Source organism: Pteronotus mesoamericanus, unplaced genomic scaffold, assembly GCF_021234165.1.
Source record: "Pteronotus mesoamericanus isolate MK-2021 breed Mesoamerican mustached bat unplaced genomic scaffold, CSHL_Meso_final contig_182, whole genome shotgun sequence".
NCBI classification, from domain to species: Eukaryota; Metazoa; Chordata; class Mammalia; order Chiroptera; family Mormoopidae; genus Pteronotus; species Pteronotus mesoamericanus.
In genome coordinates, this window is record NW_026555078.1 from 12,531,109 (window position 1) to 12,549,876 (window position 18,768).

General features: G+C 39.3%; 1 protein-coding gene across 1 annotated transcript in view; it reads left to right on the forward strand.

Moving 5' to 3' along the window:
• The first annotated feature begins 2,032 nt into the window (after window positions 1–2,032).
• SEL1L (SEL1L adaptor subunit of SYVN1 ubiquitin ligase) overlaps window positions 2,033–18,768 on the forward strand; it is a 49,221-nt gene continuing 32,485 nt past the window's right edge. Inside the window, exons 1-4 of the mRNA XM_054567187.1 lie at window positions 2,033–2,260; window positions 7,355–7,392; window positions 8,225–8,456; window positions 17,967–18,134. Coding sequence (XP_054423162.1) covers window positions 2,191–2,260; window positions 7,355–7,392; window positions 8,225–8,456; window positions 17,967–18,134 — 508 coding nt within the window. The 5' untranslated portion in view covers window positions 2,033–2,190. The remainder of the gene's footprint in view (window positions 2,261–7,354; window positions 7,393–8,224; window positions 8,457–17,966; window positions 18,135–18,768) is intronic.

Consider the following 18,768-nt stretch of genomic DNA (forward strand, 5'->3'; position numbering starts at 1 on the left):
TTAAAACTATTCCCCTCTTTTTTATTGGGAGAGTGGGATATTTTGCTTTGCCACACACAGTTCAAAATTGAACATTTGAACATTCTATGCTACATGTAATTTGCAGTAGTAAGTGACCTTTTTTAAAATATTACTGGTGGGAATACCTTTTGTAGGCATACGTATACTGTATGAATGCAATGGGAAGAGCCTTTGGGGATGCAGTTTGGAACTTCCAAATGTCATCACAAACAACAACAGTTCTGCGGGATGTGTTTTACCTGTCAACATCAAGCCTTTGACTCTCAGTTGACTTGGCAGATTGTATAAAAATATATTTGTAAGAGCATAATCACAAATATTGAGGCTTTCAGAAACTCTACTAGTCCCCTATAAAGTGATACAGCTTTTCAGGAGGGCAAATTTTGTCCTTTTCTTGTGCTGGTGAATAAGTCACAAGATCCGGTAGATTTAATGACACCTGTATCATTATAATCTCGGCTGTATTTAACAGCATAGCATAACTTTCGCAGATGAAAGTGGGATTTCTTGGTTAACCTTTTTAAACCTCTTGATTATGTAATCTATTAGACAAACTGGAATGAATGATGACTTTCTGTAAATAAAATCTAGTTAAAAAACACAAAGTCACCCTGGCTGGTGTGGCTCAGTGGATTGAGTTCTGGCCTGTGAACTAAAGCATTGCTCATTAGATTCCTGGTCAGGGCACATGCCTAGGTTGTAGGCCAGGTCCCCTGTTGAGGACATGTGAGAGGCAACCGACCAATGTATCTCTCATACATCATGTTTCTCTCCCTCTCCCCCTCCCTTCCCCTCTCTGTAAAAATAAATGAAAAAAAAATCACAAAAAAATAGAGATGAATGCAAAGGAGGTAGTAGTAGGAAAAAGAACTCTTTTTCATGGGACAATACTTTTCCTCATCCCCTCTGATGTGACTATGGAACAGAGGACTCTCTATCAAAGGAAATGGAAGATAAATGCCCAGAGGTATCAAGATATGTGGTGAGTGTGACTTTTTCAAAACCCCAAACTCAGACTGTCTAGGTTCCGGGCCCAAGAACTGTGGACAGATCCTAGGAAAAGCAAAAGGACACAGTCTGATGAAGGAGCGGGAACACCAAGCTATGGACCTGCTACCCAGTGGGAGCATGCCTCAAGTTGCTACTTTATGCATAAGACCATTTGTTTCTGCAATGCACTCACTGTCACCTTTTTTCCAAAAACATTAACCTAGGTTCCTGAATCTTGTCAATAAAGAAGAGAACAATGTAACTTACAAAGAGACCGATGGGGACAAGTGTTTGAAAGGGTTTTGCAAAGGCTGTTGGCACATTTTTCTAAATGATTATCTGATGGCCCTCATAAAAATGAAAACTAGCATTGAAATGATCTGCAATGAGTGGGATTCATTTCTTTTTGTCAGGGAAAAGAGGACCGACAGGAAGTTCTATCCTGGTTTCCAAGTATATGGTATTGTTTCATCTAAGTTAGAAAAAAATACCTCGAATTCGGTCTACCAGTTGTATTTTTAACTCACTGATATCATTATTCCAATTCAAATTTTCTAAATAAAATAGAGGAAGATTACAAACTCTTAACCTTACAATGTTTGTTTCTTAATATTTATTTTGGCTCCAAAAAAAAGAAAAAAAAGGCCCGGAGGTTCAAGGACTTCAATTAGTGTTCGGCCCAGGTGTTACCTAAGTTTTTTTAAACGGCCACCTGCACTTTTAAACCATACCTCACTATAGACTACGCTTCCCAAAAGCTCACAACGAGAGCAGACCACAAAGTGCATTGTGGGACTCGTAGTCCTAAGTGACTTCCCAACCCTGGAATCACGCTCTGATTCCGGAATGGTTGAACCCAGAAGCTACCAATTAACTGGGGCCATGTCGGTGACGCCGTGGTCCAACCGGGAAAGCCGGTGTGGGTGCCTCGCATAATGATTGGCCAATGCATGACCCCGGGGGCAGGGCAGTGAGGTGGGCGGGAGTACCTCGCCGATTGGGTGAGGAGCCCGCGGCCGCAGGCGGGGATAGGCTGCGCTCTAGGGCAGGGAGGCCTGGGAAGGGGCGGAGGAAGGAGACTAGAGCAGGAAGAGCAACGGTTAGGCGGTGGCGGCGGAGTCGGTGGTGGCAGAGGCGAAAGCGACAGCTCCAGGCGGTGGCAGCGGCCCCGAGAGCAGGATGCGGGTCCGCGTCGGGCTGACGCTGCTGCTCTGTGCGGTGCTGCTAGGCACGGCCTCGGCGGCCTCGGGTCAGTATCCGCCCCCTCGAGGTCGGGAGCCACCGCCCCCTCCGGCCTCCACCCTGGGTAGGGCCTTGGGGGCTCAACCTGGAGACTCAACCCTTCTCTGGTCACAGCTAGCACCAGCCTTCACTCGCTGTCATTCCTTGGGCTTCTGTTGACCTCAGCTGGAGGGGGTGTTTAGGGAACTAGAGCGGGGAGGAAAAGAAGGGGCGGTCACCGTGCCAGCACCTCTTCTCACTTAACAAACTTTGCACGACTCCTTCTCGCGAATGAGGAATTGACTCCTTGGGAGTCAATTCCACAGCTGGTTTAGACCCACGGGGACACGGGAGTCCTGCTGGAGCTTCCTCGATTCTGATGTAGATTTTGTGCTGCGTTGGGTCTGAAACCCTGGATTTGGGATTTGTAAAATTAGGTAATTGACACACCTGGCGCTGTCACTGGGCAGAGCCAGGTCCAGGAGAACCAGGATGTTGACACTGATTTGCTTAGCACCTGAGGTGGTTCCCCAGTCTCTTTGTCTAATTAATAAGGAGAACCTTTGTAATGATTGTGTCTGTTCCCTCCCCCTCTTGAAGAAGTCAGCATCCTAAGAAAGTGGTTTTTATCTCTGTCACGATGTGCCATGTGTATTGACAGTAATTTTATGATTTGTGAGAAAATCAGGGACCCTATAAATTTTAAAAGGATAGGAGCTAGTTTTAACTTTTTTGTAGATACAGAAATTCACGGGCTTTTGAATTGATTTTTCAAGTAGCTGATTTATACTCTGGTTCTAAAAATAATATTTTTCCTTTTCAATACTTGAATCTGCTTACATCTGAAAATTTCTGTTTTGAGATTGTTGGTAAAGAAGAACTTCGTGTTTTTTCTAACTGTTGGTAAAGAAACAATTGGTACAATAAAGCTTTTGAATTTTAATCACTTTCTGTTAACAAGACATCTGTTCTGTGGCTTTAAATTTTTTTAGAACAGGCATGGTATAAATGTCAACTTTTTTTCCATCAGAAAATTTCCCAGATGGTTATTTGAATCCCCAGATTATCTGTCCTAGTTGTAAGTCAATGCCATAACGTCATTCTGCTTCTAAAATAAGAGGTCTAAACCTAAAATTCTATCCATAATGTGGTTTGAGATACCATTGCAGAAGCAACAAGCGTATACTAGTTACTTCACAGCCACCGTCATAGTTTGAGGTCAGGCTCCCCTGCCTCCCCTTTCAGTGATAGTTTGCGTTCATGACCAAATCTTTAAAACTTGACATGACTCTTGAAGCATTGCTAGCAGTTATTTGATCAAAGAAAGTATGAAAAGAAATTGTTGAATGTAGCAGATAAGGTACTTCATGGACCATCTTGCATCAGAATTGCTCTTAGAGATTTCTTAAAAATACAGTTTTATGTCAGGAATAGGTTAGTGTGTCTGTAGTTTAACAGACTTTGCAAGTGAATCTTTACACTTAAGTGTGAGAACTACTAGCTAAAGAATATGATATATAGCCCTCTGAATTCAATTTGCAGAATATAAAGAACGTTAAAGCATACCAATGTTTTTCTGCATCTTCCTTGGACTAGAGTTTTTATACTTTGAGCTTTGTGTCCATGGAGATGATACTCGAAGTCATCTAATCAACAGTTGGGTTCTCAGTGTGCCATGATGGAAGACTGTTAGTACTGAAGTGTTAAATCTTTGGGTTGTGTTGCTATAAGCAGAGGAATAAGCTCAAGAGTGTCCCCTGTGATTTCCATCCTAGTTAAATTGTGCCAAAACATTTCTCAGTTTTGAGGCAAAAACTTTTTTTAGCCAGAACTAAATAATAATAGATGTGGAGACTGACAGGTAATAAAGACAGTGCTGTGCTCACATGAAATGCAAACATCATAAAACACTTATGTGAGATAAAGTTTTATAAATTGAGTATGTGGATTTTCAGTTGATTTTTTTATTCATAAAGTTGCTTATTTATATGGGCTCCTTTTTAGTTTAGATTTAAAGATTTGCTCCTATTTAAATATCTGGGTTTGGATTATAATTTTGTGTTGACTTAAAGTTTGAATGTTAATGGTTACCCAGAGTAAGTTGCATTTATTAGCAGGTGGAATATGATGATCAGCCAACAAAGAGAATTTTGATCCTGTCACCATTTGTAGCTGTTATTTAATTTCTTGTTTTAGAGGCATGGAAAAAAATGATACTTTTATTGAAAATGTTTTCTCTGTGAATAAGTAAATGTAAAGATTTTTAAAAAGATATTCCTCCTTCATTTTCTCAAGATAACAGTGGGAAATACTTTAACTTTTATCACTTAGAAATATATGTTTTTCTTATTTTCAGCAGGAACAAGCAAATGGTTTACTTTTCGCTGTATGTGCCAAACAGTGTTGCAGAGTCTTATAAATTAGGTCCACTGCTAGGTATTTCAAATAATAATTATGTTAATACCATATATTCAGAAGTAAATTTCAGATCGCAGAAATGTTTAGTTTCATTGTCCTTTTGTTCCTCAAAACATTGTGAGTCAACAGGGCAGATGGTATTATTCCTTTCTGACCCAATGAGGAATAGGAGGCTGAGCAAGTTTGCGATATTGAACCACATGTATAAAATTAATATATAATGAAGGCAGGTTTTGAACCCAGCTCTCCAGCCTTTGGATTTGCAGTAATTAAGAATCAGGAGTATCCTAGGATCTTAGAGGTTCAATGTCAAAGCAGAAGACAGGATGTTACTTTGCACCAAACTCTTAAGACTCTCTGTATTTGAAGGTGTATCAGTGTAATTTACATGATGAGTTGGGAAATGAATTTGTAATAATTACTTTTTTCCTGAGAGACTGTCCCTGGTACTTTGCAGTTTTGTTATCTGATAAAGTTAAAATGAAAATTAATATTTTTCAAAGGAAGGTGTGCGTTTATGAAGTAATGCAAACCATTATATTTTGGGTATAATACTGTTGAGTGAGAAATCCGTAACTCCTCATTGAATCCTTTTGCATTTTTCTTGTTGCTTGATGTCTGTGTTCTGATTAAAGCCTTACTATTTTCTTCTTATTTATGCATAACTTCAGTGTGTTTAATCCTTATTGACTTATACAGAGCAGAATTTTCTAAGTTATAAGCAACTTCTGTAAGTGTGTTAATGGGAATAGATACATCAGTTTGAAAGAGAAAATAGCTTATGTTTTAAGACTACCATCTGGAGTAGCTTCTCCCACTTTAGTAAATGAGAAAAAATTCTCTTATTTACCAGTAACCTTAGTATCTATTCCTAGTTTGTGAAGAGAGAAGAGAGAGAAAGAAGCATGATGCAATTCACACGAAATAACCCTGATGTCAGAAGCTCCTGTGACTCTTGGAGTTCAAAAACACATTAATATCTAACAGCTTGTAGTGTCTCAAATGTACATGTCTTAAAATTTATTTATAGGCATCTATATTATTTACTGATTAGCTACATATATGACATGTTGTGACAAGGTACTAAACTTAATGATTTAATGACTTAAGAGTTTCAAATAATCCAAAGTTTTGGTATTGGGATATACCATGTATATTTGCATATTTAATGTCTGTTCTTGATATATTAACTAGTTAATGTTTGTGATTAATTAAATATATCCACACATACAACTTCAATATAATAAGATGAATATTTTCCCCTTTATTCAAAGATATTTTGAGAAAGAAATTTGAACCATATGTTAAAACTTGGCCTTTGGGTGATACTTGTGAAGAAGTTAGCTTGAAGGATGATTATTAATTAATTGACATCACTACCTAAATGTATGGGCACTATGGATTAATACATGCTATACCCTCCTCTTCCCCACCCACCAGAAATAAAACATATTTGAAGGTAATCTAAAAATAAAGAATGTGAAAGTACCTACAATTTAAATTTTTTTCAATTGACAGCACTTCTGTATATGACAAAACCTTACTAGTAGGCTTTTTTTCAAATATTCAAAAGAAACAAATGCTGTGAAACAGACCTGTGTGTTTTTCACATAACTTTGAGTTGGTTATACTTCTTAAAGTTAGCTCAGTATTGTGATAATACAAATTCCAAAACATGTTTTTGTTATGCTTTAGAGAGTTAGAAGTTATGAATAATATTCAGGATATGACCATATATGAAGTAAAGAAATTTTCTAGTAAAAATCGCATGGTCTTAATAGTTCGTCTACTGGTTAATTTCTCACATAATTTATGGAACAGGCAAAATGGAAGCTCCTCCTATCTAAAACTTGGTAATTCTAAGAGTAAGAAGGAAACTTAGGGATCATCTGACTGTTTCTAACTGGCCAGGAACACAAAGAGCAAACATTTGCATGTGGACATTGGGTTGTTGATGTTCTTATATAAGAACAAGAAAAAGAATAACAGGGGACCAGAATAGAAGTAGTAGCAAGGACAACACAGAAAGAAAAATAGAAGAAAAATTAATATAATCAGACAAAGCCAAGACAGCAGATAGGAATTTGGAAGAAAGGCATAATTAGTGTCTGGATTCACTGTTTAATATAAGCTAAATAAACATCTTTTGTGAATGAGTACATAATAGTAGGATGCTACTTTTTACTTGTATCTCGCTCTCCAGTAAAATAGCACACCTCACACAACTCTGCTGTCAAATAATAATGATTCTTAGCGTCTGTCTTTAGTAGTCTTAATGAACAATAAAGTGCTAATCAGCACTAACAGATTCTGAGCTGAAGAAAAGAATAGGTAGAATCCTGAGCCACAAGATCAGAGATTTATTTTTATAAATTGAATAACTCATCCTCAGTAGTAGACTAAATATATACAGAAGAATTTGGTGGTATCTGAAGTATCTGGTTTTGGTGTAGGAGTTGTTGGTCTTCCCACTTGTGTAACAGATAAAGCTAATGTCTTTCCTGGAAAAAGAGGAAAAACTACCACCCCAACCCACTTTCCACTTAATCTTTTCTAAACAGTTGCTGAATACATCCAGTTTTAGATAATTCTAGATTTATTTATTTAGTGTCTATTATTTGTTGTATTTATTAAGTGCTTGCCTTTAATAATACCCGTGATTTCCCAACAAGAAATATGAAATTGTCTTAAAATTTCTTTACAGATGAAGAAGGCAGCCAGGATGAATCCTTAGATTCCAAGGTGTGTACTAAAATTTGCATTGACTCATATTTGATGCCTGATTTAAAACAAAGGATATGAAATCTACATCTTTTGAGCAACAGAATTTGATTTTTAAAAAGAAAAAAATAGCTGGTATCGATATTAGTTCTAACTCTTCAGAAAGAAAAAAATCACTGACCTACGGGAGAGAAAATAAACATTTTCATCAAGAGTGTTGGTTATTAGGTTTAAGTTATACTTGAATGTTCTGTGGATGTGGATGTGTATGTGTAAGAGCTTAAAAGCTCCTGTTGCCTAAAGAGAGATTGGTTTTATTCCTATTTTTTTAGTTTTTAGGTTTTTTAATTTTGAAGACTGAACCTCTGCCATACTTATTTTTACTTACATCAGTTTTTTAAAAAAATCTGTTGAGTTCTGTACTTAAATTGGTTGATTGAATGGATAAGGCTGATTATTATGTATTCAAGGAGACCAGTCAGTTATGATCCCCTGATCTCTAGATTAGAGGGAATCTATTGTAGATGAGAAACAGGAAGTTGGAGCACAGGGCTGCCATAAAGGAAAGTGTAAGATATGTTAGAGGCATGTAGGGGAAGACCCTAACCCAGATTCCAGGAATTAAGAAGGGCTTCCTGGGGGAAGCAATCTAAGTGGAAATTCAAAGGAAGAATAGGTATTAGGCAGGTGATGGAGACAATGTGGCAGACACTTACGAAAGCCTATAGAGATCAGTGAGCATGGCACATTAAGGGAGCTGAAGGAGATATATCTGGATTATAAAAGTAATGGTCAAATTAGATTGAAATGAGTTTTGGTACCATTGATCGCTAAAAATACTTTCTATTCTCAGACTTCTTTGCCACCAGATGAGTCAGTAAAGGACCACAGCACAGGAGGCAGAGTAGTGGCTGGTCAGATATTTCTTGATTCAGAAGAATCAGAATTGGAATCACCTATTCAAGAGGAGGAAGAGAGCCTCAGGAGCCAAGAAGGGGAAAGCGTCACAGAAGAAAGCAGCTTTCTAGAACCTTCAAATCCAGAAAACAAGGATTATGAAGAACCGACAAAAGTACGGAAACCAGGTAGTGTGGACGTTTTCTTTGCTTTTGCCTGATTTAGGAAGGAGACAACTGAAATTTTAAAGCTAGTATAAAAGATACAGAAGTCTGGTTTTTCTGATTATTGACAACATATGTGTAGAATGTACCATATTTTGCCGTGTATAATGTGCACCCATGCTTTTGGTACAGACTTTCAGGAAAAAAATATTTTAATTTTTTAATTCAATTATTTATTTATTTATATTTAGGAGCAAAACCGATTATCATATTCCAGGGTATTATTTTGCACACAGATATCGTTATTGCATCCTAGAGTTACACTTTTAACACACAAGCATAAATAAAAGAATTAAAAACATTTATATAGATACGAAATTAGTACTACCCATGTATAATGCGCATCCTTATTTTTCCCTCAAAAATTTGGGCAAAAAAGTGCACATTATACATGGCAAAATGTGGTAGTTTTATAGGATTTTCTAGATTTTAATATATCAGTGTTACTCACTTAACAGATTTGACCCACTTACATATGCCAAATTCAACAGTCAAAATTGCACTTACATTATATTAATATTCTAACATTTCTTTTTGGACCCCAGTTAGTAGTAATCTGTCAGAGTGTTACACACAAGAAACTCAAAAAGGATTATCTCACAAGCTTTGAAAATACTTTGGTTATTTTCAGAATTGTATTAGGATTTTTACTGCAGTAACCTTTTCAGTTCTCTCAGGTAACTTGTTTATCCTTCTCCACTTAAGCTTACATAAACTTTAATGCTCTTCTGACTTTCACCTTGATACCCTCTATTTTTAAATTTAAAACATGATATTTTTCACAATAGAGTGTGCTAAATACCTATCCTTTAAGGTATTAATTATTAATGTGTCGACTCTGCCCTGTTTTACCACCCTTCTGTCATTTAGTTCAAAGGTCACCACTATACCCACTTATTATTCCATTGTTAGCCACTCTGAGGACTCGATTGAGATTTTACCTTTTAAAAATATATTTTGTTATTACAAATATTCCATACATATGTATGAATAGAAAAACCAGTAAAAAAATTAGAAGTACCTGAACCCCATCAACTAGAAATAACAGCTATTAACATCATGAAGAATTACTTATTCTTTCTGGCTTTTTTCTAGATGTATGGTTTTAAGACTAAATTGGGTCAAAATGTATATACTATTTTACTGCCTGCATTTTTGCATGTAATAGTTTATCTTGACTATTTTCCTACATCATTTAGTATTCTTTTACAATTTGATGGTTAATGGCTATAAAATATTTTTATGTGTAAATAAAGTAACTTTGAAATAGGTTACTTTTTTTTTATGACTGGGAGATCATTTTAGATGTATCTTAGTGCACATCCATGAAAATTTCTTGTGAATTGGTTCTTAAAAGTGAATTATCTGGACTGAATATAAAATTTTAAAAGATATTGATACATATTGCTAAACTTTTCTTCAGAAAAGTAATTCTGTTTACTTCCTTTGAAACTACCTTTTCTTCCTGCACCTAGGCCAATCCTATAATACCATTTTTTTAACTTGGGCCAACTATTAGCGTTTAATTCATTCCTTTTTATTTATTTTACTTTAAATATTTTTTTTCCAATTACAGTTGATAATATTAGTTTCAGGTGTACAACCTAGTAATTGGGCATTATATAACTTGCTAAGTGATTGTCCTGATAAATATCCTACCCACCTGATACCATACATAGTTACTAGAATATTATTGACTATATTCTCTATATTGTACTTTACATCCCTGTGACTGTTCTCTAACCACCAATCTGTACTTCTTAATCTTTTCCACTTTTTTACCCATTCTCCTAACCCTCTTCCCATCCGGCAACCATCAAAATGTTCTCTGTGAGTCTGTTTCTGTTCTACTTGTGTGTATGTATGTATGTGGGTGTGGAGGTGGGGGGTGTGTGTATTTTTTAGATTCAATTCTTGATAGATATGTATTTATTGCCATTTTATTATTTATATATATTTTTTCTTCTAAAGAAGAGATTTTATGTAATACAGGTTTGGTGGTGATGAACTCCCTTAGCTTGTTCTTGTCTGGGAAACCTGTTTTTTTTTTTTAAATCTATTTTCAGAGAGAGGGAAAGTAAGGAAGAAAGAGGAAGAGAAACATTGATGTGTGAAAAAAACATCAGTTGGTTGCTTCTCACATGCCCCTAAGTGGGCACCTGGCCTGCAATCCAGGCATGTGCCCTGACAGGGAATCAAACTGGTGACCTTTTGTTTCACAGGCCAGTGCTCAATCCACTGAGCCACACCAGCCAGGGCTAGTAAGCTTTTTATATGTCCTTCGATTCTAAATGATAGCTTTGCTGGGTAGAGTAAGCTTTGTTGTGTAGGTCCTTGCTTTTCATCACTTTGAATATTTCTTGCCTATTCCTACAGGCTTGCAAAGTTTCTGTTGACAAATCAGCTGATAATCTTATCGGAGCTTCCTTGTAGGTAACTAACTGCTTTTCTCTTGCTGTTTTTAAGATGCTCTCTTTGTTTTTAACCTTTGGCATTTTCATTAAGATGTGTCTTGGTGTGGGCCTCTTTGGGTTCATCTTGTTTGGGGCTCTCCGCACTTCCTGGACTTGTATGTGTATTTCCTTCACCAGGTTAGGGAAGTTTTTCATCATCATTTTTTTACATAAGTTTTCAGTTCCTTGCTCTCTCTTCTCCTTCTGGCACTCCCATGGTGCAAATGTTGGTGAACTTGAAGTTGTCCCAGGGGCTGTTCCTTTTTATTTTTTATCAGAGAGATTTCCAAAGGTACAAAAGTGAGGGTGTAATGACCCCTCCTTGTCACCACCATCACCCAGCTTCAGCGCTCTTGTTCTCTTCTCATTTTTAGCACCCCACACGTTTCCTCTGTCTTTCCCCTCTCCTAGAGTATTTTAAAGCAAATTCCACATATTATTTTACTTATATGTGTATATCTAAAAATAATATTTTTCATCAGAACCACAATAGTATTATAACACCCACAAAACTAGCTGTTATTCCTTTATCTCCCAATACCCAAGTTCTGTTCAGTTTTCCCAATTATTTCAAATGTATTTTTAGAATTGGTTTGTTTGAATTAGTATCCATGCTTAGGTCTTTGGTTTCTCTTAATCTGTGACAGTTCCCTCTCCCTTATTTGTGTCATTTTATTTGTTAAAGAAAAAATGACTTTTGTGCTATCAGCTTCCCAGTTTCTGGATCTGGTCATATCCTTGAAATGTTGTTTAACTTGTTGCACTTTGCTGTCTAGTCTATAAATTAGAAGTTAGCCCGAGGGGCCTAGGTAGATTTTTTTAGTTAATATTATTTCATAGAGAGTCATTTCCATTTCTTACTACATTGCATTGGGAGGCGTACAGTGTCTGATTGCCCCACATCTGGAGAGTGGTCGGTGAGATTGTGTGGTGTCAGCCTGGTCCCGCCACTCAAAAGTTCCTCACTGACTTTTCACCTAGAGATCCTGGGAACTGTTTTATTGTCTGGATCCATTAGTTCGTTAGGAGTTGCAAGGTGATAACTTTCTAATTTATCATTTCTCCTGCATTTATTGCCTGGGATTATTTTATAGAGAACTTTCCCTCATCAGCTATTTAGTTACTCTGAAATATGGTCAATACAAGGAAGCAGGAAAATGTTTAATTCTTTTCCTTGAAATATTTTCAAATAATTTGGTTTCCTAGCAACCACTGAAGGAGACCAGTGAGTGTGTTTTTGTTTGTTGGCTGGTTTTTTTTTTTTGCTTTGCTTTCAAGCATCATTGCAAATCCATGGGTTTTACATACTTACGCTTCATTCTATTACAATCATTCCCATTTATTGCTCACATTATCCCATTTGGGGCCATTGAGAGTCCCTTTAAGGTCAGTCCTTTGTTCTTTTACTAATTATGAGTAAACCTTCTCTTTCTAGGCAGGACAAGTTGTCCCAAATTCATCTTACACATTTCCTGACCCAGAAATGAATCTCAGCCATTTCTCCAAGGAACCCAGGTTGCTTTTAGTGGGAAGCTGTATTTAGATAGTATAATCTGGGCACCAGGGATATGCATTGCAGCTGAGTTGTCATTACTACTGGACCTTTTTGGTGGATAGGGTTAAGAAATGTATCATTCATACTGACTCTAACAGTTCAAATTAAATATTACAGGTAAGATAACACGAAGTTCAGATTGACAAATGGGACTCACAGGAATCAGATCATACCCACTAACACACTTAACTAATATTTTCAAAGATACAGTGATCGCATACCTATTGCCAGACTCCTAGAAGGAAAGCAGGCATTCAACATACACCATATTTTTTGTATAATTGGGGTGAGCCACTGTTAACATTTGGGGTATCAGGAACCCTTTGGAAATCTAAGTTCCCAGATACCAGTCAAGAGCCAACCTTGTAAGCAGGCCTTTTCAAGGATGGATGTTTAGGCCTGCTGCATTAACTCTCCTCTGCACAATCTGTGGTCGTTGGCCAAGTTGTCTTTACAGCAAAGTTATCATCAGTAAGACCCAGACAGTAGAGCAAGACCAACCTGCAGTATTGATATCAGTTATGCCCTTCACAGGCCCTGGATGTAGCCAGTTAACAAATCCCATTAATCATAAAGATGGCTTTCTTTTTAAGTTTCTGTATTAACCTTTTTTATCTGACCCTACGCAACAGTTCAGGCCTAGCACAACTCTGGCCAGTAAGTTAAAGCTGATGGAAAGCCCTCCAGGGCTGAGGCAGTCATGGCAGTCAGGGTACACACACAGGATAACTGCCCCAGAGGGCACATGTGGCAACCGCAGAAACAATTTGCAGTCATTGGGGCACCCCAAGCTGGACGCCCACCATGCGCGTCTTACCCTAGAGTTTCCAGTCCTAACAGTTTAGTTCAGTCCTTAGATTCGGAGGGACTCCCAGACAGTTCCAGACGGTTGTGTTGTCCGTGATCCCAGCTCTTCCACCTCATGAGGGTGGACAGCACGTGGAGGTTTTCTGCTTGGAAAGTGCGGGTGTGGGCCGCCTCCTGCTGCCGCCTCGTAGTCATTCCTGTCACACCGATCACAGGCCCCGCAGCCGGAAGGCAGAGCGCTCTCAGCAGCCTGGAAGGGACACAGAGAGCTTTCCCTTAGGAAAAGTGAGACCTTCCCAGAAAATGTTTTGAAAAACGAAGATCATAATACTGTCTTCCTTCCCTTGTGCCTCTCCAGGTGCAGGGGTATAGATTTATTGTCCTTGGTTGTTACAAAATTGGTGTTCCATTCAGTAATCATAATTTATTTTTTTCAATCATCCCTTACTCCCATCCAGACCTTTCATCTGGAGGGGTTGTGTGCAAGAGGGACAAAACATCGTCATAGGAAAACACTTTTATACGACTGAACTAGAAAGATATCATGTTCAGGAATTGCTCAGGACAATCCTGAATTTTCAGAAAATTTCAAAATGGATTTCCATAGCCTCCTTCCTCTTACCCAGTGAGCAGCCTAGGAAAGGCCAACCCCTTGCTGAGGAGAGCGGCGCTGAATAATTAGATTGCGCTAAGGGTGTGCACTAGGAGGAAGGTGATGGAAGGGGGGGTCAAGTAATCAGTCCCTTGTTACAACCAGCACTGAGTCAGGAGAACCAGACATAAGGATTCACCCGCAGTGAGACATGTTGGGTAGGAGGCAGGGGACGGGAGTCTTTATGACCTCTCAGCAGTGAGTGCAGGGTCACGGTCTCTGTGTGGGTTCCTCTCCGAACTTGCAGCTTTGGGCTGTGGTCACAAATTAAGTCAGTCTCTGAAAACATGCCACTAGTCAGCAGCTTGATTTCAAATGGTCCGATCAAAGAGCAAGCCCTTGCCTGTGGGATTTGTATGTGACTCGGACAGTTAGCCAAGCATTCATGATTTCCTCACAGTGCAGGGCCCCACAGGGAGGTGACCTCATGTGCAAAGGTCAGTGTCTGCGTTCTGTTTTTGGAGCCAAGGCCTGCCTAAAGTTCAGCACAGCTCATGCCGAGACCGGAAGCCTAGACCAGACTGTATTGGTTTGTGGCTTAGAGTCAAACCCAGGCAGTTAGGATGTGTAAGTTCAGGATTTTTGAAAAGCCAGAGGCTTTTCTATTGGAGCAGCAAAGGCCAGATGCTGCAGGGCCAGAAAGTCCAAGTATCAGCAAGCCTTTTCTCCACCCCTTTCATCTTATCTGTCTCGTTTGAGTTCAAGTTGACCCACTCACAGACATGCAAATCAGTCTCTAAGAGCCAGACCTCTGCTTTGATGGGCATTCCTTAGCAAACTAAAATCTGCCTTTTAGAACTTCAAAAGTATACCTCCACTTGTGGATCACCTCTCTTTCTTAATGTCTCCCTCTTGCCCAAGGCTCCAACAAGTAAAAGTCTCTATCCATAGTGTAGAGGAATGGAAATTTTCCATCTTTTTCCTCATTGTTCTTCTGGATGGTCTAATAATCAAATTGACATGAGACAGATTTTGTGTACATACTGGGGCTCCATATGAATGTGACACCAGTGGACCAACAGGACATTTGAGGCTTAGATGCCATTTTGAGCTAAGGAGAAGGGGGCCTGGGGTAGTGGTTTGAACTTCGAAGGGAAGATGGGCAATTCACAGGTAGGTGGGAAGGAGCAAATATTTGGTGAACAAATTTTTGCACGGCCACCCAGAAACAACGGGACACGGTGGGGGAATGTAACAGACTTTGCTAGGCTTCTCCCTGTCTGCCATACTGAGTTCAGGTTACACTAAGGTGATCTCCCTTCCTGGCACGTGGTTTTTTAATCTGAATTCCTTTAGGCAGGCAGTGGTTGGGGGTGGGAGATAAAAGGCTCTTCTTGAGTCTTTTGTTTCTTAAAAATAACCAGTTTAAAATAACCAGTATCTCACAGTGACATATTTTGGGGTGGCAAACTCGGCTTCTTCTCAGTAGCAAAACTTATCAGTTACAGAAATTTGATCTTCTTCCAATATTCAGAGAGTTTCAATTTCAGCCTGCCGACAAGCAGCAAAACTTTTGCATGGAAAATGTGTCCCCTGTGCACATAATTTTTATGCAGCTTCCCCGATCAGGATAATTCCTCTGGCATATGGAATTACAAGCATTTCATGTTTTACATCCATTTTTACCATACATTCAAATGTGATAGCCGCAAAATACAGAGCCACTAAAAAAATTCCTTTTTATTTTTTTCCCCTCATTTCAAATTTACTTAACTCCTCAAGGTAACTTTAGTATTTGCAGTGTTAACATCACAGCTGCCAGCAAAGGTCAGGCTGGAATGCAGGGGAGGAAGGGGAGTGGAGGCAGCTACCGCAGCAGCTAGGCCCAAAAAAACTGCTGGAAGATTACCTCCCTCCCATTTTTTCTGGAATAAAATTTTATTCCAGCCCTGGAAGGTGATTTAACTCCCTTCCCCTCACCACTACCCTTCACCCTACTTGTAGGAAAGAGCAGTTGGGAGTTTTAACAATTTGACCCATTCATCTTTGGGAATTTGAGGTCCTTTCTCCTTCTACCTGGAGGAAAGAACAAAACCCAAAGGCGTCATCACTTTAGCCAGCATGGCCCAGAGCAGGTGGGGAATCGAGGGAGCCCACTCTCCTGGAGTTGGATCTGTCATTCTCAAATTCCACAGGTAACTTTGACCTCTCATGACAGAGGGCAGCGCAACTCTGAGTATCATGGGTGACAGTAACCACTGGGGCACCGAAGATCCGGCATACCCTGCCCCTTACCCTTCCTTTCTCAAACAGTGCTTGCACTGTATTTCAGTGAGTCGGGGTCATTCTAGCAAATGCCACGTCTGATGCCAGCTGATGTTGCAGGTCCCCAAGACCATCCCCAGGTTTGATGATTTGCTGGGAGGTCTCAGCATATAGATGTGCTCACAGCTGTGATTCATCATAATGAAAGGATACAGAGCAAAATCAGCATGGGGCAAAGTCCGGAGAAAGCCAGGTGCAAGTTTCCTTGGAGTTATACAGGGAACACTTACATCCCTTAACACATGTGGCAACACTGGTGAAAGTGTCACTTGTTATCTTCCAGGGATGCTCATTAGAGACCCAGGCCTTCAAGTTTTTAGTGGAGGGTGATCATGTATTCACTCTCTGTCTAGCATGTACCAAAATACAGACTCCCAGGAAGAAAACATATGTTGAGCATAAACCACATTGTTTTTACAAACAGTTTAGGTACAGTGAGTCACTTCTATCAGTTAGGGTGGTGAGAGCCTTCTGTCTTAGTAAGGACAACCTTCTACTCACTTCCTGAAGCCTAGTACCTGGGAGCCTTCATTGCCTCCTCTCTCCTCTCATCTGCACATGCAGTCAGGCAGGAAAATAGTACCATAGCAACTTCCGCTCTTTCACTCCACGATCCTCTCCAGGCTGCCATTACCTCTTGGTTAGACTGCCGTTGCAACCCTTAGCCTGGTCACCTTGCATCCAGCCTGCTTCCCTTCATTCCATTGTCCACTCTCAATAAAATGTAAGTGTGAGCATGTCATTCCTACTTGAAACTTTTAAATGAGTTCCACTGTTCTCAGGATAAAGTTCAAAGTCTTTAGTAAGATTAGTCAGGACCTCCCTAGTCTGGCTCCTTCATGCTTTTGTAGCCTCATCTCTTACCCACTTTGGCACTCGCACTGCATGTTACAACCTCCTGAACTCTTAAAATTTTGTCTAGTGTATTATGCTTATTTTCTTTTGATTCTTAACACACCTGTTCTCTCTGTTTATACTGCTGCTCCCTGCCCCACTGCCTATCAACCACTTCCTGCTCCTAAACATCTGTGAGGTTCAGTGTGAACTTCAGTTCCTGATAGGAGAGACTTTCCATTCCATAACATCAATCACACTTTTGTTTACTGTCTCTCTTCCTTGCAAGGTAGTAAATTCTGTATAGCAGAGATGTCTGCTCCACCTCGTTCCCAGCACTTTGGAGATACTCAGAACGAACTTATAGATCAAATTGGAGACATGGCCTCCGCCCTAAATAAGCTTAAGGTCTAGTGGGAGCTAGGTAAAGAACAAACCTCAGTGTGTATGATAGTGCTCTAATAAAATGCTGTGGGATCACAGAGGCTCATGGGAGTGATTAACTTTGGGGGAGCATTTCCCCTATATATATTATTGAAGAAATTGACTTACAGCATGGAGATAGAAAAGAGGAGAGTTGTGCTGAGCAGTGGAATTGATTCCGTTGCATTTGCCTTATTTTTTTGCTCACTAGTTAGGCAAAAGTCGTACAGTGGACAGAATTCTAAGATTATAAGATCTCAAGACCCTCAGAGATCCTCAGCTAGATATGGAGCCGGGTAGTCAGTTAGCCATGCTAAGTTGACTCACCTTCAGGTTATCCCTAAACAGAATTGGTGCTGGCTTTTTTATGTTCCCTATTACAAGTCACGTATCTTCGTCTTTACAATCTGTAGTTGAAATTGACGGTGTTAAATCCATGAATACCACAGGTGCTGTTCATGTTCAGATTTTTTCTCTTTTTCCAGCTTTGACCGCCATTGAAGGCACAGCCCATGGGGAGCCCTGCCACTTCCCTTTTCTTTTCCTCGATAAAGAGTATGATGAGTGTACCTCAGATGGGAGGGACGACGGCCGACTGTGGTGTGCCACAACCTATGACTACAAGGCAGATGAAAAGTGGGGCTTTTGTGAGAGTGAGTATTGATCTGTAGAAGACACGTCCACGTTGCTTGATGTCTCAGACGGCACCTTTAAGGCCTTTGGTAGCCATCTTTTTTCCACCCTTGTCACAACTGATTGGCGTTGATAATGTGGGTATAGCCTTAAAGAATGGACTTTGGCACAGGAAGCTTGACGTTTACTTACTGAATTCCAGCCTGTCACTCAGGCAGCTTATCACACTGTGTTTTATTTAGAGATGGTTTTCCATCTCTAAGTTGCAAGTTGTTCTCCAAACCCTTAGGCAGGCTGCTAAATTAATGAATGTAAAACATTTTTTGACAGTAAAGGAAATAACATTATGAAGAAGGTTAATAGTGTTTAGAAGAAAAATAATACCTTTGAAAAACACTTTCAGTAAGATGGGCTGTGCTCAGGTAATATTTGACAAATTATGTATATTTAACCTTCCTGCATTTTAATGTCCATATAAATGGGCTGACCTTTAAAGGTTTTTTTCCCCCCAAGAAAAACTTTGTAACTAATAAAAAAACCAACAGAAAATCTTGAACATAGCTCCTTTGACTCCATTTAACATTTTCAAAATAATGGCTCTGGTACATAATTAGGCATTCTGAGAAGACAACATCAGATATAGCCCATCCTTGG